Here is a 27,021-nt window from a genome sequence, read left to right on the forward strand (position 1 = left end):
CCAAAGAAATTGGCTTCTTCTAAATGGGCATTGAATTGACCTTTTCTCAAAACCAATGTTTGCCCACATTATTATCTGGACTCACAGAGTGGTTTTCAAACCCATTTTTAATTTTGAGATTTATTTTCATGCTAAAGCTAACATATAAGCTGAAATAAAGAAAGAAGATAAATCAGGGATATCTTGGTTGATTGCATGAACCCCCATATTAAACACCATTTACCCACTCCCTTAGTAGTCTCAAAAGCTATGCATCCCTAGAGTTCCACAGAAAAAAAATTTTAAATACTGAATGAGAAAACAAAGTTCAATGGCTTAAGAAGCTTTGGAGATTAATGTGAAACTATGACAAAGTGTTCTTCCGTAGAAAAGGTGGGTGTTGTATTTTGAGGGTTTTCTATGTTTTGCTTTCTCACAATAAAGAGCTTTATTTATTTTGAAAAATTTAAATAAATGTTGCTTATGAAATAATATTATGTAAAAAAAGTGCATATAAAAAAGTCGCATTGTTCCCATTTCCAATACTGCCAAAAATACAGACTATGAAAGATATTATTAAGAATGTTATGAAAAGTCCATCTCCTAGCGGTGAAATGATAGGTGACCTCCTGTTCTCATCCTTCTTCTCTGTCTGGCAAATTCTCTATAATAAACATGAATTATTTTGAAATGTTATATCTCATTATGAAAAATTTTAACATAATACATGAGAGTGTAAAAAAAGGAAAAGTACCTGAAATTCCAACATAATTCTCAAGTTTCAATAATGTCCAACGTGTTCACAATTCATTATTCTACTCGCTTGTTAATGAACCTTTTCTTTAGTAGCAGTTTTACTGCCTCCTTCACATCCTTGTTTCTGAGACTATATATTAAAGGATTCAACATGGGAGTCATCACCCCATAGAACATGGATATAAGTTTGTCTGTAGCATCCAAGGCATTTGAATTAAGTGTCTCTTTAGATTTGGGCTTCATGTACATGAAGAGAATAGTCCCATAGAATATAATCACTACAGTCAGGTGGGCTGAACAGGTGGAGAAGGCTTTGCTTCTCCCCTCAGAGGAACGGACCTTGAGAATGCTGGAAATGATTAGTGAATACGAGATGACAATCAAGAGCAGTGGCATCAATATTAACAATGTTGTGGCCACGAGCATGATAAACTCATTGCCTGAGATGTCAGCACAAGCCAACTTCATGACAGCCAGAATTTCACAGGAAAAATGATTGATGATGTTATGCCTGCAGAAAGGCAATTGTACCACAAACATTGTTTGTACTGCAGAATTGATAACCCCTGCAAACCAGGACCCAGATGCCATGGGCACATAGGAATTCTTGCTCATAATAATGGGATATCTTAGAGGGTTGCATATGGCCACATAGCGGTCAAAGGCCATCATGCCCAAGAGCACACACTCTGTCGTCCCCATGGCCAAACCAAGGAACATCTGCACTGCACAGCCAGAAAAAGAAATGTTCTTTCTCTCTGAGAGGAAACTTACCAGTGTGGAGGGAATGGAGGTGGTGGTGTAGCAGATGTCTAGGAAGGAGAGATTCCCCAGGAAGAAGTACATGGGTGTGTGAAGGTGAGAGTCCAAGATGCTGATTAAAATAAGGGTGCCATTGCCCAGAAGAATGAACACATACATTATTAAGATCAGAACAAAAAAGAGTAGCTCGAGCCTTGGGTAACCAGAAAGGCCCTTCAGAAAGAATTCCACCAGAATGGTTTGGTTTTCCCATTCCATTTTACTTTTTCTCTTTTACCTGTAAGAAGTCAGAGAAAATTTAAAAAAATTAAAAACAAGTCCACATACACCAATTCACAAATATAAAAATCATTAATTCAATGAGAGGAAGAGAGAAAATAGGAAAGGGAAGGATGTAGAGTACAAATGAAGAAAAGGGAAGAGAATGAGGAAATAAACAATGGAGGAAGAGAAGAAAGGAATGAGGGGAAAGCTATTGTACTGATCTCTTGTTCTGGGCCAGGAAATTTGTGAGGCCCCCCCCACCCCACATTCATTATGTCATTTAACCCCCAGTATTATCATTTTAAAGGTAAAGAAAGTTAGCTAACAGAGTTTAACCCGAAAGTTTTTAGCTAATGTATAGCAAAACCTAGGCTTAAACCCAGGCCTGCCCACCTATGACCCATACTTACGAGATTTTTCTATACACTGTAAAAGCAATACAGAGTGCATTATATCAGAGATTTGTAAAGTTACCTTTAAAAAGCTGCCTGGTTCCAATATCAGGCAGACTCAACAGTAATCTTATGGGTTTTAAAAAAACTGAAAGTGTGTCTGTCACATGCAGGATGAGCACAACCAGTATTTACTGTGTGCCTGATGGCCCCAAAACCATGTACAACCCATATAAAGCCCAATAATCTGAAACCTCCTTGTTATAATACAAATACCTCTTACTGAGGGGAGAACATTATTCACAATTTTACGCTATAATATGCTAAGATATCATACAGTAATTGAAGCCCAAAAGAAAGCCTGTGATCAAAGAGACATTTTCCAGTAGGGTAGTTTTCTGATACCTCTCACTCTGGGTGATTCCTCAGGGAAATATCCACTACTATCACTGGGTTTATCACCCACAAATGAGGAACTGAGATTTTTGTCTCCAAAGACCTCACCTAAGACCTCACCTCACCTCATCTCAGGCCATCTCTTTTAATTTTTTCTCAGGAACATTCCCTCCCCCAACACACAATTTCCAGCTATATTCTTGTGTGCGGAAACAGGGAACATCCCCAGAATCCATTATAAGTGCCCCAATTCATTCACAAAACAAAAATGAATCTCTGTAAATAAGGAGACATTTAACATGTAAACCATTTCATCATCTTAATACCAACACCTATTACTTACCATTTTAGTTGTTTGCTACCCAAGCCCAATTAAAATATTTAAAATATACGTGTGTGTATTTCACAAATGCTTATATCTAAAGTCACCACAGAAATACATTATTAATGAGAAAAATCTCAAATATATTCAAAACAATCCCCAAAATACCCACACTATTATGAGAGTCAATATCCTTTCCTGTTAGCTAATGACTCATTTCTCCTGTTTCCTTTTTTCACAAACCCAGAGATGTATTAAAAAATCAGTAATAAGAGTTTCTCAAATAGCACACCCAATGAGATGCTCAAGGACAGTGACCAAACCAAGCCTGTTGCCATCGAGTTGATTCCAACTCATAGCAACCCATAGGGTTTCCAAGGAGCAGCTGGTAGATTCCAGCTGCTGACCTTTTGGTTAGCAGCCAAGTTCTTAAGCGCTAAACTAAAAAGCGCTACTCCTAGAAAATTGCCTATTCATGATTAGTACTAGACAAACATTGGCTAAACTTAACCAAGCAGAACTGAATTGGTGCAAGAGGTAAATTTAGAATCAAAACTTTGGATCAAGAGTGTAGATTCTGCTGTCGGCTGTGCAGCAATCTCATTGGATCAAGGAGAAATGACACCATTAGGTATGTAGACACTTGCAATGTACCAAGTACTAACCAAAGCAAAAACCCTTTGAGGTCGACTGGATTCTAATTCATACTGACCCTATAGGACAGAGTAGAACTGCCCCATAGGGTTTCCAAAGAGCATCTGGTAGATTAGAACTGCTAACCTTTTGGTTTGCTGCTGTAGCTGCTAACCCCTATGCCACCAGGGTTTCCCATACCAAGGTCTAGGAAGTTATATTCTTAACAAATGAGTCTTTATTCCCAGTAAGATAAATTCTAGGCTTATATCCATTTTTTATGGATGTTCAAATTGCTTTGTATTTGAAACTACTCTTTTGGTAACATTTTTCACTTTTCTCCATTTTCTCACTATATCCAAGAGGTTATTCTTTGGGTTTTTGGTTTGGTTTTGTTTTTGTTTTAATTGCTATCCCCTATAGACTCTGACTAGTATGAAGATTCCGCCCCTAAAATTCATGGCTTATTTCAACTCCATTCCTAAAACTGACTCCCTCTTAGCATGTTTTCAGAAATTACCTCTAAATGAAAGCTTTCTTTGCCTCCTAGGTTACAACACAGCAGATTTTTTTTGCCTTGATCTTCTATTTGCAGCCTCTTTTACAATATTTTCCACTAGACTGATGAATTTCTGAAGAAGGGGTTACCAATACGGAGCCACAAAGTTATAGAACTTATTGTCCGGATAACACTGATGGCAAAGGTAACATCCCAAAATTGTTTTAAAACATTCTCAACATAACAGCCAAATATGATTTAAAAGAGAACATATTTTGGTTCTGCTAGTTCAAAAGTAAGAGAAGAATGAATATTAGGCAGTTAAGTTGAGAATGTGGCAGATTTCATTTGCCCTGGAAGCCTAGGTAAAAACTCTGCCCCATTGTGAAGGCCCGGGAAATTCTCTAAGGAATCTTCCCGAACCTCAGGGAAGCAACTTAAATACTTCTTGCTCTTAGGGACTTCTGCAATTTTTTAAGCCATAACTTTAAACTATCTCAGGAGAAAGGTACGTAAAACTTTCAGAAACTTCAAAAATAATGCCCTGAAGACCTAATTATATCAGACACATTAATCTATTTCAACTAACCAATCGGGAGTCTTAGGAGCTGAAATTGTTAGTCCAAATGTATTCTAATGGTTTTGTCCAGACCTTTGTTCATCCTACCACATCCTATTGATAACATTATAGAAGAAACTCATTTAGGTACATTAACTCTTGGATAATAATAACAGCAGCTTACAATGTTCCAGGCATTGTTATGATGAATTTATATATATTAAATCATTTATCTTTGTTAAATTAGTTAGTGAGTGTTATTGTACAAATAATCTAAAAACTATTGCATTTGGCTCTGAAACCTGGAATCTTTACACATGCCTGTATAAATGAGTGGCATTTTTAAATTTACAACAAATTTGTAAATTTTGAAATTATGTAATAGAAACCTAGGAGCCATTTCAACAGTCTTCAGTGACACTAATAACGTTTTTCATGTTGTTCAACCATCACCATTTCCCACTATGTATGTATTTAAAACAAAACAAAAAACCCTAGAAGTTATCAAGTTATTCAGTTTTCCATTGTAATTCTACAATCTAATTTCTAATTCCATCCCACTCCACACTGTGGCACCTCTAAAGAATTCAGCTAAGCAGAAATACCTATTATGCAGATTAATTGGCATAAAATCCCTATCTATCTGATTTACATTATTATAAGATAATGATAAATATAAACAGATGACATAGATGGAAATATTGATACAGGTACAGGTTTATACTGGGAAACAATAATAAATCCCTTTCATCTACCCCTCTCCATTCATCAATTTGAAATAAAATATAAATAAATATATAGAATTAAGGGAAAATATGAAAAAGTATTAAAAACTATCATTATATAGATATATCTAAGTTTCCAACCTATGTTTCCAATCACTATTGCACTGAATAATGAAATAAAATAATGCAAGCTCTCCTCATGAGTATGTGCAGAATGTCCTGAGTCCTCTCAAAATGCCTACCTCCTCATTACCATCTGTTACTATTGATGCTTCTGACATTCTCTACACCTTGGCCACCTTATCACTATTCCTGCATTCAGTGCTCTCCTTTCCTTGAACTGCTTCAACCAAATATGAACGCACTTCATTAACCACAGAACCACTAACCAAGGTAAAATAGACTTGACTGAAGGTTTAAAGATAATGGGAAAAAAAAAATACAGCACTCAACAGGGAACAACTTAAAACTAGATGTTCAACATCATTGTTTCTGAAGTTCATTGACCACCCTTGGTCACACAGAATCCCTTACTGGTCATCTTCTCAGGTTCTAGTCTGACATCATGTGGCTGAGATTTCTTGCCAAGAACAGAACTGTTTACCCATTTCTTCCCTGCTTCTTCTCCATACCCCTAGTCCCTAGGGTCCTTCAAAGTCCTATAACAAACACTTCTTAAACGAAGCTCCCAAATCAGTCACATCAGAACAGTGTTTCAAGCTAATAAAATTTTTCTGCTCATTTTTGGCAGAGAAGGTTTAGTTACCATTTTTTCATTCTGTCTCATCAAAGCTAGGACATAGGTCATAATTTTATAAATTCAAATGGTCTATTAAAGTGTCACCCTCCTCCAAAAATGTGTCTCATCACCTACAATGTGAAAAGTTCTAAAGTTTGAATAGTTGCATGTTTTCTTTTCATATGACTAAACTAAGGAAACGGCTATTCAAATGCCACAAACAGTTTAAAAAACACCTCAGCTAGAAATAATTCAGATAAGACAGTGATGGATGTATGCATGGAAGAACATCATCCCAAGGAATTACCTTTGGGAAGGAAGCAGATGTTTTAACTAGCTCACCTAGAGGCGGTAAGGGCTAAAGGCAAGAGCACAGTGTTGGGGAGATGCGAAAAACATCAGAAAGCTGTTTTTCACAGTAGTAAAACAGCAGCATTTGAAAATGATACTCAGGGTTCAGGTGGAGAAAGCCAAAATGTACTGGCCATTTGCCTGTTGCTCTCAGTTTCATTTTCTACCCTTCTCTGCCCTTCTTGCTTCACTGTACCTTGTTTGATTTCTCAGCTTTTCTATCACCTGTGTAACCAATTCTTTACATAACATTCCACCTGTTTGAAATACTTATAAATGTTTCTGTTTTCCCTTTGGCCCTTGTCTGATATATGGTAATAGGGGGTTATCCCAATGTAATAGCTAGTAATGCCATGAATAAAATTAGAGATAAGTTATCAACTGGTGAAAGTTATATACCTCATATATAAATAACTTTTAAAAATCAGTAAAAATAAAATTTTAATTATAAGACTGTTCATGACATCAATTTTATATTTTTTAAATTGAAACAAACTTACTATCCCTAGTAAAGTTTAAGTAAATCACAGATTATAGTAGAATGTAATATTAGGCATCCATTCTAAAGCATAAAAATGTTAACTATAAGATTAAGTAATTTTAAAAAACAGAACATATTATAAATATTGCATGATCACAATTTTATAAGGCAGAAACATGAGTAAAATAAAATTTGTATACATACATATAAATATATGTATATATAAAAAAATATGTTCATACCCACACATGTATATGGAAAGATGCATGAAAGAAATAAATCCAAATTTAAACTGTGAGTGAAGGATAAGTCATTTTATTTTCTACTTTATAATATTCGATGTTTTATAAATGTTCTACTAATTATACGTTGTTCTATAATTATAAACCCCCACGTCTCTGTCAGTCTGTCGTACTGTGGGGACTTGTGTGTTGCTGTGATGCTGGAAGCTATGCCACTGGTATTCAGATACCAGCAGGGTCACCTATGGAGGACAGGTTTCAGCTGAGCTTCCAGACTAAGACAGACTAGGAAGAAGGACCCAGCAGTCTACTTCTGAAAAGCATTAGCCAGTGAAAACCTTATGAATAGCAGCAGAACATTGTCTGATATAGTGCTGGAAGATAAGCCCCCTAGGTTGGGAGGAGCTCAAAAGATGACTGGAGAAGAGCTGCCTCCTTAAAGTAGAGTCGACCTTAATGATGTGGATGGAGTAAAGCTTTCAGGACCTCCATTTGCTGATGTGGCACAACTCAAAATGTGAAGAAACAGCTGCAAACGTCCATTAATAATCGGAACCTGGAATGTACGAAGTATGAATCTAGGAAAATTGGAAATCATCAAAAATGAAATGGAACGCATAAACATTGATATCCTAGGCATTAGTGAGCTGAAATGGACTGGTGTTTTGAACTGGACAATCATATAGTCTACTATGCTGGGAATGACAACTTGAAGAGGAATGGCGTTGCATTCATCGTCAAAAAGAACGTTTCAAGATCTAATCTGAAGTACAACGCTGTCAGTGATAGGATAATATCCAAACGCCTACAAAGAAAACCAGTTAATATGACTATTATTCAAATTTACCCACCAACCACTAGGGCCAAAGATGAAGAAATAGAAGATTTTTATCACCTGCTGCAGTCTGAAATTGATCGAACATGCAATCAAGATGCATTTATAATTACTGACGACTGGAATGCAAAAGTTGGAAACAAAGAAGAAGGATCAGTAGTTGGAAAATATGGCCTTGGTGATAGAAACAATGCCGGAGATCGAATTATCATTCGATTGTTTTGCAAGACCAATGACTTCTTCATTGCAGATACCTTCTTTCACCAACATAAACAGCGACTCTACACATGGGCCTCGCCAGATGGAACACACAGAAATCAAATTGACTACATCTGTGGAAAGAGACGATGGAAAAGCTCAATATCATCAGTCAGAACAAGGCCAGGTGCCGACTGTGGAACAGACCATCAATTCCTCATATGCAAGTTCAAACTGAAACTGAAGAAAATCAGAGTAAGTCCATGAGAGCCAAAATATGACCTTGAGTATATCTCACCTGAATTTAGAGACCATCTCAAGAATAGATTTGACGCATTGAACACTAGAGACCGAAGACCAGATGAGTTGTGGAATGACATCAAGGACATCATCCATGAAGAAAGCTCGAAGTTGCTGAAAAGACAGGAAAGAAAGAAAAGACCAAGATGGATGTCAGAGGAGATTCTGAAACTTGCTCTTGAGTGTCAAGCAGCTAAAGCAAGAGGAAGAATTCATGAAGTAAAAGAACCGAACAGAAGATTTCAAAGGGCCTCTCGAAAAGACAAAGTAAAGTATTATAATGACATGTGCAAAGAGCTGGAGATGGAAAACCAAAAGGGAAGAACATGCCTGGCATTTCTCAAGCTGAAAGAACTGAAGAAAAAATTCAAGCCTCGAGTTGCAATAGTGAAGGATTCCATGGGGAAAATATTAAATGACACAGGAAGCATCAAAAGAAGATGGAAGGAATACACAGTCATTATACCAAAAAGAATTAGTCAATATTCAGCCATTTCAAGAGGTGGCATGTGATCAGGAACCGATGGTACTGATGGAAGAAGTCCAAGCTGTTCTGAAGGCATTGGTGAAAACCAAGGCTCCAGGAATTGATGGAATATCAATTGAGATGTTTCAACAAAGAGATGCAGTGCTGGAGGTGCTCACTCATCTATGCCAAGAAATATGGAAGAGAGCTTCCTGACCAACTGACTGGAAGAGATCCATATTTATGCCTATTCCCAAGAAAGGTGATCCAACCAAATGTGGAAATTATACAACAATATCATTAATATCACACCCAAGCAAAATTTTGCTGAAGATCATTCAAAAATGGCTGCAGCAGTATACTGACAGGGAACTGCCAGAAATTCAGGCCGGTTTCAGAAGAGGACGTGGAACCAGGGATATCATTGCTGATGTCAGATGGATCCTGGCTGAAAGCAGAGAATACCAGAAGGATGTTTGCCTGTGTTTTATTCACTATGCAAAGGCATTCGACTGTGTGGAGCATAACAAACTATGGATAACACTGCAAAGAATGGGAATTCCAGAACACTTAATTGTGCTGATAAGGAACCTTTACATAGATCAAGAGACAGTTGTTTGGACAGAACAAGGGGACACTGATTGGTTTAAAATCAGGAAAGGTGTGCGTCAGGGCTGTATTCTTTCACTATACCTATCTAATCTGTATGCTGAACAAATAATCTGAGAAGCTGGACTATATGAAGAAGAACGGGGCATCAGGATTGGAGGAAGACTCATTAACAACTTGCGTTATGCAGATGACACAACCTTGCTTGCTGAAAGTGAAGAGGACTTGAAGCACTTACTAATGAAGATCAAAGACCACAGCCTTCAGTGTGGATTACACCTCAACATAAAGAAAACAAAAATCCTCATAACTGGACCAATGAGGAACATCATGATAAATGGAGAAAAGATTGAAGTAGTCAAGGATTTCATTTGACTCGGATCCACAATCAACAGCCATGGAAGCAGCAATCAAGAAATCAAAAGACGCATTGCATTGGGCCAATCTGCTGCAAAGGACCTCTTTTAAGTGTTGAAGGGCAAAGATGTCATCTTGAAGACTAAGGTGCACCTGACCCAAGCCATGGTATTTTCAAACACATTATATGCATGTGAAAGCTGGACAATGAATAAGGAAGACCGAAGAAGAGTTGACACCTTTGAATTGTGGTATTGGCGAAGAATATTGAATATACCACGGACTGCCAAAAGAACAGACAAATCTGTCTTGGAGGAAGTGCAGCCAGAATGCTCCTTAGAGGCAAGGATGGCGAGACTGGGTCTTACATACTTTGGACATGTTGTCGGGAGGGATCAGTCCCTGGAGAAGAACATCATGCTTGGCAGAGTACAGGGTCAGCAGAAAAGAGGAAGACCCTGAACGAGGTGGGTTGACACGGTGGCTGCAACAATGAGCTCGAGCATAGCAACAATTGTGGGGATGGCGCAGTGCTGTGCAGTGTTTCATTCTGTTGTGCATAGGGTTGCTATGAGTCGGAGCCGACTCGACGGCACCTAACAACAACAACAACATAATTACAAAATAACTACTTTTTAGAGAAATAGAAAAAAATTTAAGACAAAAAATAAAAGCAGAATAGCAACAGTATTCAAAATAGTTATTGTGCTACACAAAAAAGAAATTTGGAATATTGTTGGTGTGTTTTTTTTAGGTGCCGTCGAGTCAGTTTCGACTCACAGCAACCCTATGCACAACAGAATGAAACACTGCCCGGTCCTGCACCATTCTCACATTTGTTGCTATACTTGAGCCCACTGTTACAGCCACTGTGTCAATCAACTCATTGAGGGTCTTCCTCTTTTATGCTGACCCTCTACTTTGCTGAACATGATGTCCTTCTCCAGGGACTGATTCCTCCTGACAACATGTCCAAAGTATGTGAGACATAGATTCGCCATCCTTGCTTCTAAGGAGCATTCTGACTGTACTTCTTCCAAGACAATTTGGAATACTGGAAGAGAATAAATTTCAGAAATTGATAACAATTACTACACATAAGAATTCAGTAAGAATTTCATAAAAAGACATAGAGAAAAAGAAATGGTTTGGCTTGGCTTACATCGTGACAGGGGTGAAGGCAATTCTTACAAGGTGAGTATCTCAGCCTCCTTCCTTTCTGAAGGGGACATGTGTCATAGTTTTGACCATGGGAGGTAATATACAATTATGGGCAGGACCTTACCTCCCATGACAGCTGAGAAGAGTGCCAGTTCTTCCTCTCTCTTCCCTCTGACAGTTAGGCCATGGACACTACCCCAGACATTGTCAATCATATTGTCCCTTCCCAAACCTTAAGTCTTGAATGAGTAAACCAAGACTCAGAACTGAGAATTAGTCACTGTATTGACAGCAGTGTTGAGAATGCAGTGGCAGCATCTCAAGTGTCTAAAGGAAGCGATGCCAGCAGTAGTGCTTAAGCATTACCTGGTTCTCCCTAGTGCCTGCCCATTTCCCAAGCGTGGTCCTGAAGCCTTATTCCTAATTCTACAAGCTACCTGTCACACTTCCAATAAATTATTATTATTTGTGATTAAGATAACCAGAGTTAGTTGCTGTTGCCCTCAACCAAGAACAATGAGAATACTCATCCTGGCAAGACAGAGAAACCTTAATCATTTCTCTGGCCTTGTCCTGCCTTATTCATTCCTCACCACCTGACCACACCCTCAAACCAATTCATATAGTACATCTGGCAGAAGGCCCTGAAAACTGGGAAGATTCAACAGTGCTCCTTCATGAAAATCACCGTAGTTGTGTAAGGAATGCTGGTACAGAATGAGGCAGCCCTTGAGAATCTTCCTTGAGGAGACAGGCCTGGCAGAAGAATCACCTCCTGGGCTTAATACCAGAGATCTAAGCTCCAGGCTAGCTTTACTGGAAGTATACCATGTGACCTGGGAAGCCACTCAGTATCTTTGGGCTTCAGCTTCCTCAACTGATAAGTGGATAAATTAATCTCACTCCTGCTACGTGTTTTTTAGGTAAGATTCAAATTTATTAACATTATTTACGAGGCCCACCATGATCAGGACTCTACTGTCCACTGAAACCTTATCTTATCAAAATTCTTCTATTCCACTCCTTCCTTCATATTGTATTCCTATTTCAATGGACTTTGACCTCCCATGCTCTCTTCCCTCTAGACCTTTTTAGCATTATCCTTCCCTCTGTCTATATCATTCTTCCTCCTGCTCTAGCCTGAATAAATCCTACTCATCCATCAGGTCTCAAATGAAACATTGCTTCCCACCGAATTCTTCTCTGCCCCCCATAAGATTAGTCTGACTCAGAATAGCATATGCCTATCCATTTTGCATAGATACAAGAAATGAGGCTGCAGATTGATGTCCATTAGGTCTTTCCTGACCCAGAGGCTGGGTTACCTCCCCTTGCAGTATGCTCATATAGAGATTTGAAATTTGCTTGGCCTTAAGGCCCATTATGTAATACCATTCTTTTTGTCCAGCATGTTCTACCCGCTAGACTGTAGGTTCTACAAGGGCAAGGACTGTGTCCAAGTTCATCTCAACATGTTCTATGCTGACCATAGTGCCTGGCCTGTAACAGGTGCTTAATTACTTGGTGAATAAACAAGGAGGGACATAGTGACATAGTTTTAATAAACTTTTTTGAAAAATTTGTTAACATTTTTAAAATACCTATTTCTCCTATGCCTTAGACACAAAATAACATACATGTTCATGGCTAATACAAAATAAAAAAAAAAATCAAACCCTAGGAAAAAAATTATTTTAAAACTTTCAGGGATCATATAAAACTCCAACCTCAATGAAAGTAAAACTGACATTCCAAACATAAAATGGAAAAACACCAGTAGAAAAATATTTGCTAAATATTTGAAGAGCAAGGCGTTCATTATGTAATCTATTAAGAATAAATGCAAATTCAAAGGAATAGTATCAAAACTCTAGGAGATAGTTAAGCAAAGGGCATAAACAGACAATGTAAGATAAAATACAATAATAAATACAGTGGATATGTTCAATTTTATTGGAAATATTAGAAATGAAAACTAGAATAAGTAATGTAATACTTTATACCTCTATAAATAATAAATATGTTTAAACATTTTCTCTGGTGCCAGGAAACTTGTACAGAACATGGCTCAAGTAAATATTTCCAGCAGCAATGTGAAGTGGTAAGTTTTACAAAAACAATTTGACATGTATACCAACAATCATCTCATAACTCATATCCTTTCATTCTATATTCCTATCTCTGAAGATTTGTCCTAATCTCCTAATAATCCAGTAAAGGAGAAAAGAGAGAGATCAATATCCACACATATATATATTTAATGTGAAACAAATTAAAATGTCCAATCACATGAGGATAGTTAGCTAAATTTAGGAAGTCCACTTAATGAAACATTCATGTATTAAAAATAAATATTGCAAAGACTACAAAAAATCATGGGACTTTATTTATTGACATAAAGCCAAAAAAAAAAAAAAAAGTTGCTGTTGAGTCAATTCCAACTCATAGCAACCCTATAGGACAGAGTAGAATTGCTCCATAGAGTTTCCAAGGAGCACCTGATTGCTTCAACAAGTTCTCAAAAATAGAATCAAGGGATGTTCCGGAAGAAAGTGCTTTCCTGAAATTACCAGAGGCAGAATAAAAAAAATTAATATACAGAATTCTTCAAGACATCAGGAATGAGATCAGGAAGGAGATAAGGCAATATGTAGAACAAGCAAAGGAACACACAGATAATGTAGTTGAAATTAAAAAGGTTATTCAAGAACATAACAAAAAATTTAATATGCAAGAATCCATAGAGAGACGGCAATCAGAAATTCAGAAGGTTAATAAAATTACAGAATTAGACAACTCAGTAGAAAGTCAGAGGAGCAGAATTGTGGAAGTGCAGGCCAGAATTAGTGAGATTGAATACAAAATACTTGACACCAATATATTTGAAGAAAAATCAGATAAAAGGATTTTAAAAAATGAAGAAATCCTAAGAATCATGTGGAATTCTATCAAGAGAAATAACACACGAGTGATTGAAGTATCAGAACAGGGAGGGATAACAGAATATAGAGAGAGAATTGTTGAAGATTTGTTGGCAAAAAACGTCCCAGATATTGTGAAAGATGAGAAAATATCTATCCAAGATGTTCATCGAACTCCACATAAAGTGCAATTCAAAAAAAAGTCACCAAGACATATTACAATGAAACTTGCCAAAACCAAAGATAAAGAGAGAATTTTAAGAGCAGCTAGGGATATTAAAAAAAAAAAAAAAGTCACCTACAAAGGAGAGTCAATAAGAATAAACTCGGACTACTCGGCAGAAACCATGCAGGCAAGAAGGCAATGGGATGACTTAAACAAAGAATTGAATGAAAAAAACTGCAAGCCAAGAATCACATATCCAGCAAAGCCACCTCTCAAATATGAAGGTGAAATTAGGAAATTTCCAGATAAACAGAAGTTTACGGAATTTGTAAAAACCAAACCAAAACTATAAGAAATACTAAAGGGAGTTCTCTGGTTAGAAAATCAATAATATCAGATATCAATCCAAGACTAGAACACTGAAAAGAGCAATCAGATGTCAGTCCAGACAGGAAAATCATGAAAATAAATCAAGATAAAAAAACACTCAAAACAGGGAAAAAGATGATGTCATTACATAAAAGAAGAAAACATTAAAACAATAAACAGAGACTAAGAAATGCAGTCATAGATCTTCCACATGGAGAGGAAGACAAGGTGATATAAAGATATAAAAGTTAGGTTAAACTTAGAAAAATAGGCATAAATATTAAGACAACCACAAAGGAGACTAACAATCCTATTCATCAAAATAAAACACAGGAAAAAAATAGAGACTCTGAAGAAACAAAATCAATTACAACGAATAAGAGGAAAAGACAATACATAAAGATAAACTACTCAGCACAAAAATTATGTGAGAAAAAGAAACTGTCAACAACACACAAAAAAAAGACATCAAAATGACAGCACTAAACACATATCTATCCATGATTACACTGAATGTAAATGGACTAAATGCACCAATAGACAGTGGCAGAATGGATTAAAAAAACACAATCTGTCTATACTCTGCCTATAAAAGGCACACCTTAGACTTAGAGACACAAACAAACTCAAACTCAAGGGATGGAAAAAATACATATCGAGCAAACAACAAACAAAAACGAGCAGGAGTAGCAGTATTAATTTCTGACAAAATAGACTTTAAAGTTAAATCCACTGCAAAGGGTAAGGAAGGACACTATATAATGATTAAAGGGACAATATACCAGGAGGATATAACCATATTAAATATTTATTCACCCAATGACAGGGCTGCAAGATATATAAAACAAACTCTAACAGCATTGAGAAGTGAGATAGACAGCTCCCCAGTTATACTAGGAGACTTCAACATACCACTATAGGTGAAGGACAGAACATCCAGAAAGAAGCTCAGTAAAGACATGGAAGATCTAAATGCCACAATCAGCCAACTTGACCTCATAGACATATACAGAACACTCCACCCAACAGCAGCCAAATATACTTTCTTTTCCAAGGCACATGGAACATTCTCTAGAATACATCACATATTAGGTCATAAAACAAGCCTTAGCAGAATCCAAAACACTGAAATATTACAAAGCATCTCTTCTGACCATAAGGCCATAACACTAGAAATCAATAATAGAAAAAGCAGGGAAAAGAAATCAAACACTTGGAAACTGAACAATACCCTGCTCAAAAAAGACTGGGTTATAGAAGACATGAAGGGTGGAATAAAGAAATTCATATAATCCAAAGAGAATGAAAACCGTTCCTTCAGAACCTTTGGAACGCAGTGAAAGCAGTGCTCAGAGGCCAATTTATATCAATAAACGCACACATACTAAAAGAAGAAAGGGCCAAAATCAAAGGATTATCCCTACCACTTGAACAAATGGAAAGAGAGCAACAAAAGAAACCCTCAAACATCAGAAGAAAGCAAATAATAAAAATTAGAGCAGAATTAAATGAAATAAAGAATAGAAAAACAATTAAAAGAGTTAACAAGACCAAAAGCTGGTTCTTTGAAAAAATTAACAAAATTGATAAACCACTGGCCAACCTGACAAAATAAAAACAGGAAAGGAAGCAAATAACCCAAATAAGAAATGAGATGGGTGATATCACAACAGACCCAACTGAAATTAAAAGAATCATATCACATTACTATGAAAAATTGCACTTTAACAAATTTGAAAACCTAGAAGAAATGGATGAATTCCTAGAAACACACTGCCTACTTTAACACAAACAGAGGTAGAACAACTAAATAAACTTATAACAAGAGATTGAAAAGGTAATTAAAAAACTCCCAACAACAACAACAAAAAAAACCCTGGCCCAGACGGCTTCACTGCAGAGTTCTACCAAACTTTCAGAGAAGAGTTAACACCACTACTACTGAAGGTATTTCAGAGCATAGAAAAGGACAGAATGCTATTAAACTCATTCTAGAAGCTAGCAAATCCCTGATACCAAAACCAGGTAAAGACCCCACAAAAAAAGAAAATTTCAGACCTATTATATCCCTCATGAACCTAGATGCAAAAATCCTCAACAAAATCCTAGGCGATAGAATTCACCAACACATCAAGAAAATAATTCACCATGACCAAGTGGGATTCATTTTCATACCAGGTGTGCAGGGATGGTTCAACATTAGAAAAACAATTAATGTAATCCATCATATGAATAAAATAAAAGACAAGAACCACAGGATCGTATCAATTGATGCAGAAAAGGCATTTGACAAAGTTCAACTCCGGTTTATGATGGAAACTCTCAGCAAAATAGGAATAGAGAAAAATTCCTTAACATAATAAAGGGCATTTATACAAAGCCAACAGCCAACATCATCCTAAATGGAGAGAGTCTAAAAGCATTCCCCCTGAGATCGGGAACCAGAAAAGGATGCCCTTTATCACCACTCTTAGTCAACATTGAGCTGGGGCTCCTAGCCAGAGCAATCAGGCTAGATAAAGAAATAAAGGGCACCCAGATTGGTAAGGAACAACTAAAAGTATCTCTATTTACAGATGACATGATCTTATACACAGAAAACCCTAAAGAATCCTCAAGAAAACTACTGAAACTATTAGAGGAGCTCAGCAAAGCATCACGATACAAGATAAACATACAAAAATCAGTTAGATTCCTCTACACCAACAAAAAGAACATCAAAGAGGAAATCACCAAATCAATACCATTGACAGTAGCCCCCAAGAAGATAAAATACTTAGGAATAATCTTACCAGAGACATAAAAGACCTGTACAAAGAAAATTACAAGAAACTACTGCAAGAAACCCGAAGAGGAAAAACGTACCTTGCTCATGGATAGGAAGACTTAGCATTGTAAAAATGTCTGCTCTACGAAAAGCGGTCTATAGATACAATGCAATTCTAATCCAAATTCCAATGACATTTTTTAATGAGATGGAGAAACAAATCAACTTCATATGGAAGGGAAACAGACCCCGGATAAGTAAAGCATCACTGAAAAAGAAAAACAGAGTAGGAAGCTTCATTCTACCTAATTTTAGAGACTATTATACTGCCACAGTAGTCAAAACAGCCTGGTACTGGTACAACAGAGACACAGACTAATGGAACAGAATGGAGAATCCAGACATAAACCTATGCGCATATGAGCAGCTGATATTTGACAAAGGCCCAAAGTCAGTTAAATGGGAAAAAGACAGTCTCTTTAACAAATGGTGCTGGCATAATGATATCCATCTGCAAAAAAATGAAACAAGGCCTATACCTCACACCATGCACAAAAACGAACTCAAAATGAATCAAAGGACTAAATATAAAAACTAAAACGATAAAGATCATGGAAGAAAAAATAGGGACAATGCTAGGAGCCCTAACAAATGGCATAAACAGTATACAAAACATTACTAACAATGCACAAACACCAGAAGAGAAACTAGATAACTGGGAGCTCCTAAAAATCAAACACCTATGCTCATCCAAAGACTTCACCAAAGAAGTAAAATGATTACCTAGAGACTGGGAAAAAGTTTTTAGCTATAACATTTCTGATCAGCTTCTGATTTCTAAAATCTACATGATACTAAAAAAACTTAACTACCTAAAGACAAATAACCCAGTTAAAAAATGGGCAAAGAATATGAACAAGCACTTCACTAAAGAAGACATTCAGGTAGCTAACAGATACACAAGGAAATGCTCACGATCTTTAGCCATTAGAGAAATGCAATTCAAAACTACAATGAGATTCCATCTCACTCCAACAAGACTGGCATTAATCCAAAAAACACAAAGTAATAAATGTTGGGGAGGTTGTGGAGAGACTGGAACACTTACATACTGCTGGTGGGAATGTAAAACGGTACAACCACTTTGGAAGCCGATTTGGTGCTTCCTTAAAAAGCTAGAAATAGACTACCATACAATCCAGCAATCCCACTCCTTAGAATATATCCTAGAGAAATAACAGCCTTTACATGAACAGATATATGCACACCCATGTTCACTGCAGCACTGTTTACAGTGGCAAAAAGATGGAAGCAACCGAGGTGCCCATCAACGGATGAATGGATAAATAAATTATGGTATATTCACACAATGGAATACTACACATTGATAAAGAACAGTGACGAATCTGTGAAACATTTCATAACATGGAGGAATCTGGAAGGCATTATACTGAGCAAAATTGTCAGTTGCAAAAGGACAAATACTGTATGAGATCACTATTATAACAACTTGAGAAATAGTTTAAATGGGGAAGAAAATATTCTTTGATGGGAGGGAGGGAGGGAGAGGGGTATTCACTGAATAGATAGTAGACAAGAACTATTTCAGGTGAAGAAGACAACACAATACAGAAGGGGTCAGCACAACTGGACGAAACCAAAAGCAAAGAAGTTTCCTGAATAAACTGAACACTTCAAAGGCCAGCATAGGCGGGTGGGGGTTTGGGGACCATGGTTTCAGGAGACATCTAAGTCAACTGGCATAATAAAATCTTTTAAGAAAACATTCTGCATCTCACTTTGGGAGTGGCATCTGGGGTCTTAAACACTAGCAAGCAGCTACCTAAGATGCATCAATTGGTCTCAACCCACCTGGAGCAAAGGAAAATGAAGAACACCAAAGATACAAGGTAATTATGAGCCCAAGAGACGGAAAGGGCCACATAAAGCAGAGACTACATCAGCCTAAGACCAGAAGAATTAGATGGTGCCCAGCTATAACCGATGACTGTCCTGACAGGGAACACAACAGATATCCCCTAAGGGAGCATGAGAGCAGTGGGATGCAGACCTCAAATTCTCATAAAAAGACCAGACTTAATGGTCTAACTGAGACTAGAAGGACGCCAGTGTTCATGGTCCCCAGACCTTCTGTTAGCCCAAGACAGGAACCATTCCCAAAGCAAATTCTTCAGACAGGGATTGGACTGGAATATGGGATAGAAAATGATACTGGTGAGGACTGAGCTTCATGGATCAGATAGACACATGAGACTATGTTGGCAGCTCCTGTCTAGATGGGAGAAGAGAGGGCAGATGTGGCCAGAAGCTGGCCAAATGGACACGAAAATAGAGAGTGGAAAGGAGTATGCTGTCTCATTGAGGGGAGAGCAACTAGGAGTATATAACAAGGTGTATATAAATACTTGTATGAGAGACTGACTTGATTTTTAAACTTTCTCTTAAAGTACAATAAAAAATTTTTTTTTGATGGAGAAAAGACAGCCTCTCTAACAAATGGTGCTGGCATAACTGGATATTCATCTGCAAAAAAAATGAAACAAGACCCATACTTCACACCATGTAGAAAAACTAATTCAAAATGGAAGAAAGACCTAAATATAAAATCTAAAGCAATAAAGACCATGAAAGAAAAAATAGGGACAATGCTAGGAGCCCTAATACATAGTCTAAACCAAACATAAGCCATAACTAACAATGCACAAACATCAGAACAGAAACTAGATAACTGGGAGCTCCTAAAAATCAAACACTTATGCTCATCAAAAGACTTCACCAAAAGAGTAAAAAGAAAACGTACAGACTGGGAAAAAAAAAATTTGGCTACAACATATCCCATCAGAGTCTAATCTCTAAAATCTACAAGATACTGCAAAACCTCAACAAGAAAAAGACAAATAACCCAATTAAAATATGGGCAAAGGATATGAACAGACACCTCACCAAAGAAGACATTCAGGTGGCTAACAGATATATGGGGAAATGCTCACGATTATTAGCCATTAGAGAAACGCAAATCAAAACAGCAATGAGATACCATCTCACCCCAAAAAGGCTGGCACTAACCCAAAAAACACAAAATAATAAATGTTAGAGAGGTTGTGCAGAGACTGGAACACTTATACACTGCTGGTGTGAATGTAAAATGGTACAAACACGTTGGAAAGAGATTTGATGCTTTTTTAAAAAGCTAGAAGTACTATAGGATCCAGCAATCCCACTCCTTGGAGTATGTCCTAGAGAAATAAGAGCTGTCACACAAATAGATATATGCACACCGATGTTCATTACAGCACTGTTCACAAAAAGATGGAAACAACATAGGTCCCCATCAGCAGAAAAATGGATAAACAAATTATTGTATATACACATAATGAAAAACTATGCAACGATAAAGAATAATGAAGAATCTGTGAAACATCTCACAACATGAAGGAATCTGGAAGGCATTATATGAGTGAGTCAGTCACAAAAGGACAAATATTGTATGAGACCACTATTATAAGAACTCAAGAAAAAAATTAAAAACAGAAGAAAACATTCTTTGACGGTTACAAGAGTGGGGAGAGAGGAAGAGGGGAATTCACTAAGAAGATAAAACCAAAACCCAGTGCCGTCGAGTCAATTCCAGCTCATAGCGACCCTATAGGACAGAGTAGAACTGCCCCATAGAGTTTCCAAGGAGCCCCTGGCAGATTCAAACTGCCGACCCTTTCATTAGTAGCCAAGCTCTTAACCACTGTGCCACCAGAGCTCAATATATTAAGATATATTCATATATTTCAATATTTTTACACCAATTCAGTGGATTTTGAGTATTGTAATTTCTATAATATAGGGATCACACCTTTTCCTTGTAAGTGCTACTAGATTAACTTATACCCTAAGCTTTGAGGAACCAAGTGGCCAGGAAAAGTACAATATAAAGGGTATCGGTAGATTCACTGACATACTCTGCAGCTTCCTTGAATTTAAAACATAATGTCAGCACCCTATATCAAAAACGTATTACTAAATGCTGACTTTTTTTTCCTCATTGACGATCCTCCATCCCACTTCCATTCAGGACTATATTTGTGCAGACCCTTTACATTTGTATGTAGACACTTCTACCTGCATGTGCAAATATATACACATGTAAAATACAGTTACACATTTAGATAATATGTGATTGCTTTCACTAAATTTAGTCCTGCAAAAAAAAATCATAAAGTAGCTCAAAAATCTACTACAGTTATTATATTTGTATATTATATGCATAAAATTTTGCATACTTTATAATAGACTAGCTTTACAGTTGATTTTATACTCTTTGTAACCCCCCCAAAATTTCTTATTATGAGACCTGTTATATAATGCAGAAAAGGCATTAGACAGCGTTCAACACCCATTCCTGATAAAAACTCTGAATAAAATAGGTATAGAAGGGAAATTTCCTAACATAATAAAGGGCATCTACATAAAACCAAAGGCCAACATCATTCTTAACGGAGAGAGGCTTAAAACATTTCCCTTGAGAATAGGAACAAGGCAAGGATGCCCTTTATCACCACTCCTGTTTAACATTGTGCTGGAAGTTCTAGCTAGAGCAATAAGGCAAGAAAAAGAAATAAAAGCCATCCAAATCAGTAATGAAGACGTTAAACTATCCCTATTTGCAGATGATATGATACTATACAAAGAAAATCCAAAAGACTCCACAAGAAAACTATTGGAACTAATAGATTCAGCAGAGTCACAGGATACAGGATAAACATACGAAAATCAGTTGGATTCCTATACATCAATACAGTGAACAATGAAATCAGGAAACAGTACCATTTATAATAGCTCTTAAGAAGTAAACATTTAGGAATAAATCTAACCAGGGATGTAAAAGACGTATACAAAAAAAACTACAAAACACAACTGCAAGAAACCAAAAGAATCTACATAAATGGAAAAACATAGCCTGCTCATAGATAGGTAGACTCAACATTGTGAAAATGACAATTCTACCCAAAGCAATTTACAAATACAATGCCATCCCAATCCAAAAACCAACAACATTCTTTAAAGAGACGGAAAAACTTATCATAACTTGAGATGGAAAGGGAAGAAGCGCCAGATAAGTAAAGAACTATTGAAGAAGAAGAATAAAGTAGGAGGACTCACACTACCTGATCTCAGAACCTACTATACAGCAACAGTAGTCAAAACAGCCTGGTACAGTAGGACAGAAACTTTGGACAATGGAACAGAATTGAGAACCCAGACGTAAATCCATCCACCTATGGTCACCTTATCTTTGACAAGGGCCTAAAGTCTATCAAATGGGGAAAAGACAGTCTGACAAAACTGGATGTCCATCTGCAAAAGAGTGAAACAGGACCCATACCTCACACTATATACAAAAACTAATTCAAAATGGATCAAAGACCTAAATACAAAGCCAAAAAAAATGAAGTTCATGGAAGAAAAAATAGGATCAATGCTAGAGGCCCTAATACACAGCATTAACAGGACACAAACCACAACCAACAACACATAAACTCTAGAAAAAAGATCAGCTAAATAACTGGGATCTTCTAAAAATTAAACACTTATGCTCATCCAAAGACTTCACCAAAAGAGTAAAAAGAGAACCTACAGACTGGGAAAAAAAAAAAATGGCTCTTAGAAATCACACAAAGGACTAATCTCTAAAATCTGTGAGAAAATCCAACACCTCTACAACAAAAAGACAAATAATCCAATTTAAAAACAGGCAAAGGAAAGGAACAGACACTTCACCAAAGAAGACAATCAAGCAGCCAGCAAGCACATGAGGAAATGATCACTAGCTATTAGAGAAATGCAAATCAAAACCAAAATGAGATAACATTTCACCCTGGCATTACTGGCACAAACCAATTTAAAAAAAAACAGGAAATAACAAATGTTGGTGAGGCTGTGGGGAGATCAGAACTCTTATGCATTGTTGGTGGGAACGCAAGATGATACAATCATTTTGGAAAATGATATGGCGCTTCCTTAGAAAGTTAGAAATACAAATACCATATGATCCAGCAATCCCACTCCTACGAATATATCCTAGAGAAATCAGAGTTGTCACATGAATAGACATATGCATACCCATGTTCGTTGCAGCATTGTTCACAATAGCAAAAAGATGGAAACAACCTAGATGCCCATCAACAGATGAATAGAAAGACAAACTATGATACATAAACACAATGAGTATTCAAAAAAACCAAAAAACCAAACCCAGTGCCGTAGAGTTGATTCCAACTCATAGCGACCCTATAGGACAGAGTAGAACTGCCCCACAGAGTTTCCAAGGAGCACCTGGCGGACTCGAACTGCCGACCCTTTGGTTAAGCAGCTGTAGCACTTAACCACTACACCACCAGGGTTTTCCAAAGGAGTATTAAGCAACAAAAAAGAACAACAATGAATCTGTGCAGCATCTCATAACATAGATGAATCTGGAGGGTATTATGCTGAGCAAAATAAGTCAATCACAAAAGGACAAATATTGTATGAGACCACTACTGTACTGAAAAGGTTTACACACAAAAAGAAACAATCTTTGATGGTTACGAGGGAGGGGAGGGGTGGGGATGAAAAAACACTAAATAGACATTAGATAAGTGGTAACTTTGGTGAAGGGTAAGACAGTACACAATACTGGGGAAGCCAGCATAACTTCTACAAGTCAAGGTCATAGAAGCTCCATAAAAAAAAAAAGGTCGTAGAAGCTCCATAGACATATCCAAACTCCTTGAGGGACCAAACTGCTAGGCTGAGAGCTGTGGGGAGCATGGTCTCAGGGAACATCTAGCTCGACTGGCAAAACATAGCTTATAAAAAATATGTTCTACATTCTACTTTGGTGAGTAGCATCTGGGGTCTTAAAAGCCTGTGAGTGGCCATCTAGGATACTGCACTGGTCTCACCCCTTTGGGAGCAAGGAAGAATGAAGAAAACTAAAGATATAAGGGAAAGATTAGTCCAAAGGACTAATGGACCACACCTACCACCGCCTCCACCAGACTAAGTCCAGTACAACTAGATGGTGCATGGCTACCATCACTGACTACTCTGACAGGGATCACGATAGAGGGTCCTGGATAGAGCTGGAGAAAAATGTAGAACAAAATTCTCACTCAAAAAGAAAGACCCAGACTTGCTGGCCTGACAGAGACTGGAGAAATCCTGAAAGTTTGGCCCCCAGACACCCTTTTGGCTTAGTAATGAAGTCACTCCTGAGGTTCACCCTTCAGCCAAAGACTGGACAAGCCCATAAAACAAAACAAGATTAAAGGGGTACACTAGCTCTGGGGCAAGGACTAGAAGGCTGGAGGGTACAGGAAAACTGGTAATAGGGAACCCAACGTTCAGAAGGGAGAGTGTTGACATGCCTAGGGTTGTTAACCAATTTCATAAAACAATATGTGTACTGTTTAATCAGCAACTAGTTTGTTCTGTAAACCTTCATCTAAAATACAATTTTAAAAAAAGTTTCGGATATGTTTAGGTAAAATATCTTTATGTTATCTAAGAGTTTCAGTGGTCAATCAAAAAGAGACTTAGGGAATAACATATTTAAAATGTGTGTCTTCCTACACCACCCTGATGTTTTGGTGTAAATTGACACCTTAACAATCCTTTCATTAATGTTGATCAATATTATTTGCAACTGGGAATAAAGAAAGCACACTTTTTTACAGCCATTTTTACCTCCTTGTTCCGTAGACTATAGATGATAGGATTCAACATGGGGGTTAATCCAGCATATACCAAAGCCATAAATTTATCTATTTCCTGTGACTCTACAGCTGAAGGCTTAAGGTACATGGAGAGAGCTGTGCCATAGAACAAAACTACCACAGTCAGGTGGGCTGCACATGTTGAAAAGGCTTTGCTTCGTCCATGCACAGAGCTGATTCTCAGAATGTTGGAGAGGATGAAGGCATACGAGATACAAATAAGGAGCATTGGCATGGGAAGAAGTAGTATGCTGATCACCAGCATGATTAACTGTGCCATGGAGGTGTCCACATAAACCAGTTTCAAGACAGCCAGAATTTCACAAGTGAAATGATTGATGGTGTTATTACCACAAAGAGACAACTGTAGCACAGACATTGTTTCCACCAGGGCGGTGAGGCAGCCCGTCACCCAGGAGCCAGCTGCAATGTGTGCACAAACCCTCCTGTTCATGATGATGGGATATCTCAGGGGGTTGCAGATGGCTACATACCGGTCATACGCCATCATGGACAGGAGCACACACTCGGTGGAGCCCATGGCAAGAGAGAAGTACATCTGAGCAGCACATCCTGAGAATGAGATGCTGTTTTCCCCTGCAACGAAGTTTGCCACCATTGGAGTGAGAGCAGAAGAGGTGTACCAGATGTCCAGAAAGGAGAGGTTACTGAGGAAAAAGTACATGGGGGTGTGCAAGTGGGAGTCCAGGATGCTGACGGAGATCAGAATAATATTGCCCAGCAAGGTGATCAGGTATATCAGCAGGCACAGCACAAATATGAAGATCTCAACTTTGGGGTAGTGGGTAAATCCCAGAAAAATAAAATTTGAAATTATTGTACAGTTTGTCTTAACCATTTTATTCCTTCATGCACATCTGTAATAGTGAGTAGAAATATTCACTGTATATATTAAATAACATGAACTTAACCAATTTCCAAGGAAAAATTTTTAGTGGTACTTTAAAGCAGTCATTGTCCTGGCAGTATCACTAGCAACATCATATTAATTATTCATTCATTCAACATTTATAGAATATACTATAAGCCATTAACGATCTTATTACACAAAGTCTGCTCTCAAAAAAAACTCACAATCAAATAGGGGACACAATTAAGTAAATAAACAATAACCTTACCACAATAGAAGTGTGCCCCAGGGTGCTAGGCAAACAAGTGTCAGAACCCTAACTCTTTGTTGGGGATAGTTGCTCCACGATTGCTTCTGAGAATTGATCCAAAGATGCATTGGACCTAATCACAGTAAGGATCAGGCATGCTGGGCAAGGAAGAATTTTTGTAAAAGTTACAAAGAGAGGATTTGCTTGTGATTCATAAAACTGAAACTTATTTTAATATGATAGATGTATGGCACACTTTGGAATTTCAGGAGATTAGACTAGGATAATAGGGAAAATCAAATCACTGTTACGCCAAATGATTTCTGTCCTCAAGAAGGCATTTTTTAATATGGAAATAATCTTGAATTCATTCTTTACTTAGAAAAGAAACCATGAAATTACTTGCAACATATCTCACAACTGACCATGTATAGAGACATGTGTTTAAAACTCACTGCCATACAAGAGTTCAAATGGATTATCACACAAGGGCTGCGTGTTTTCATTGTCGCCAGCTTAACCAACCTCTTCTCCCAATTCTCCACACCACACACACTTTATGCTCTGAAATAGCAACCAACTTGTAGTTCCTCATATTCACCACGTTAACCCTGAAAAAAACTCAGCCTTTTTCATGCTCTATTAAATTTAAACCTCCAAACCATGGGTGACTGTGAAACATTTTGCTGATTATTTCCAGGGAGGCGAATATTAGACATTTCCAGAACTCAAAGTCCATTCTGACCAGCATACACCACTACTTTCACCAAGGGCTCCTCTACTGGCCCTTCCCCACACTGCACCCAGTTTTCTGGTTCTTGCTCTTGTTCCTCTGTTACCATCCTCTTTCTTGCCCCCTTTTTCAGAAACGAAACAAGG

At 37.4% G+C, this 27,021-nt stretch overlaps 2 protein-coding genes across 2 annotated transcripts; both read right to left on the bottom strand.

Annotated features, from left to right (window-relative positions):
* Positions 1–789: 789 nt before the first annotated feature.
* LOC126082430 (olfactory receptor 13C9-like) lies at positions 790–1,755 on the bottom strand. Its single transcript, XM_049894958.1, has one exon. It carries the CDS (start codon positions 1,753–1,755, stop codon positions 790–792), a length of 966 nt encoding a protein of 321 aa, XP_049750915.1.
* A 17,743-nt stretch (positions 1,756–19,498) lies between these two features.
* On the bottom strand, positions 19,499–25,880 carry LOC126083263 (olfactory receptor 13F1-like). The gene is made up of 2 exons (XM_049896795.1): positions 24,973–25,880; positions 19,499–19,523 (listed from the first exon to the last, which is right to left on the bottom strand). Exons 1-2 carry the CDS (start codon positions 25,878–25,880, stop codon positions 19,499–19,501), a joined length of 933 nt encoding a protein of 310 aa, XP_049752752.1.
* Positions 25,881–27,021: the final 1,141 nt, after the last annotated feature.

This window comes from Elephas maximus, chromosome 9 (assembly GCF_024166365.1).
Source record: "Elephas maximus indicus isolate mEleMax1 chromosome 9, mEleMax1 primary haplotype, whole genome shotgun sequence".
NCBI classification, from domain to species: domain Eukaryota; kingdom Metazoa; phylum Chordata; class Mammalia; order Proboscidea; family Elephantidae; genus Elephas; species Elephas maximus.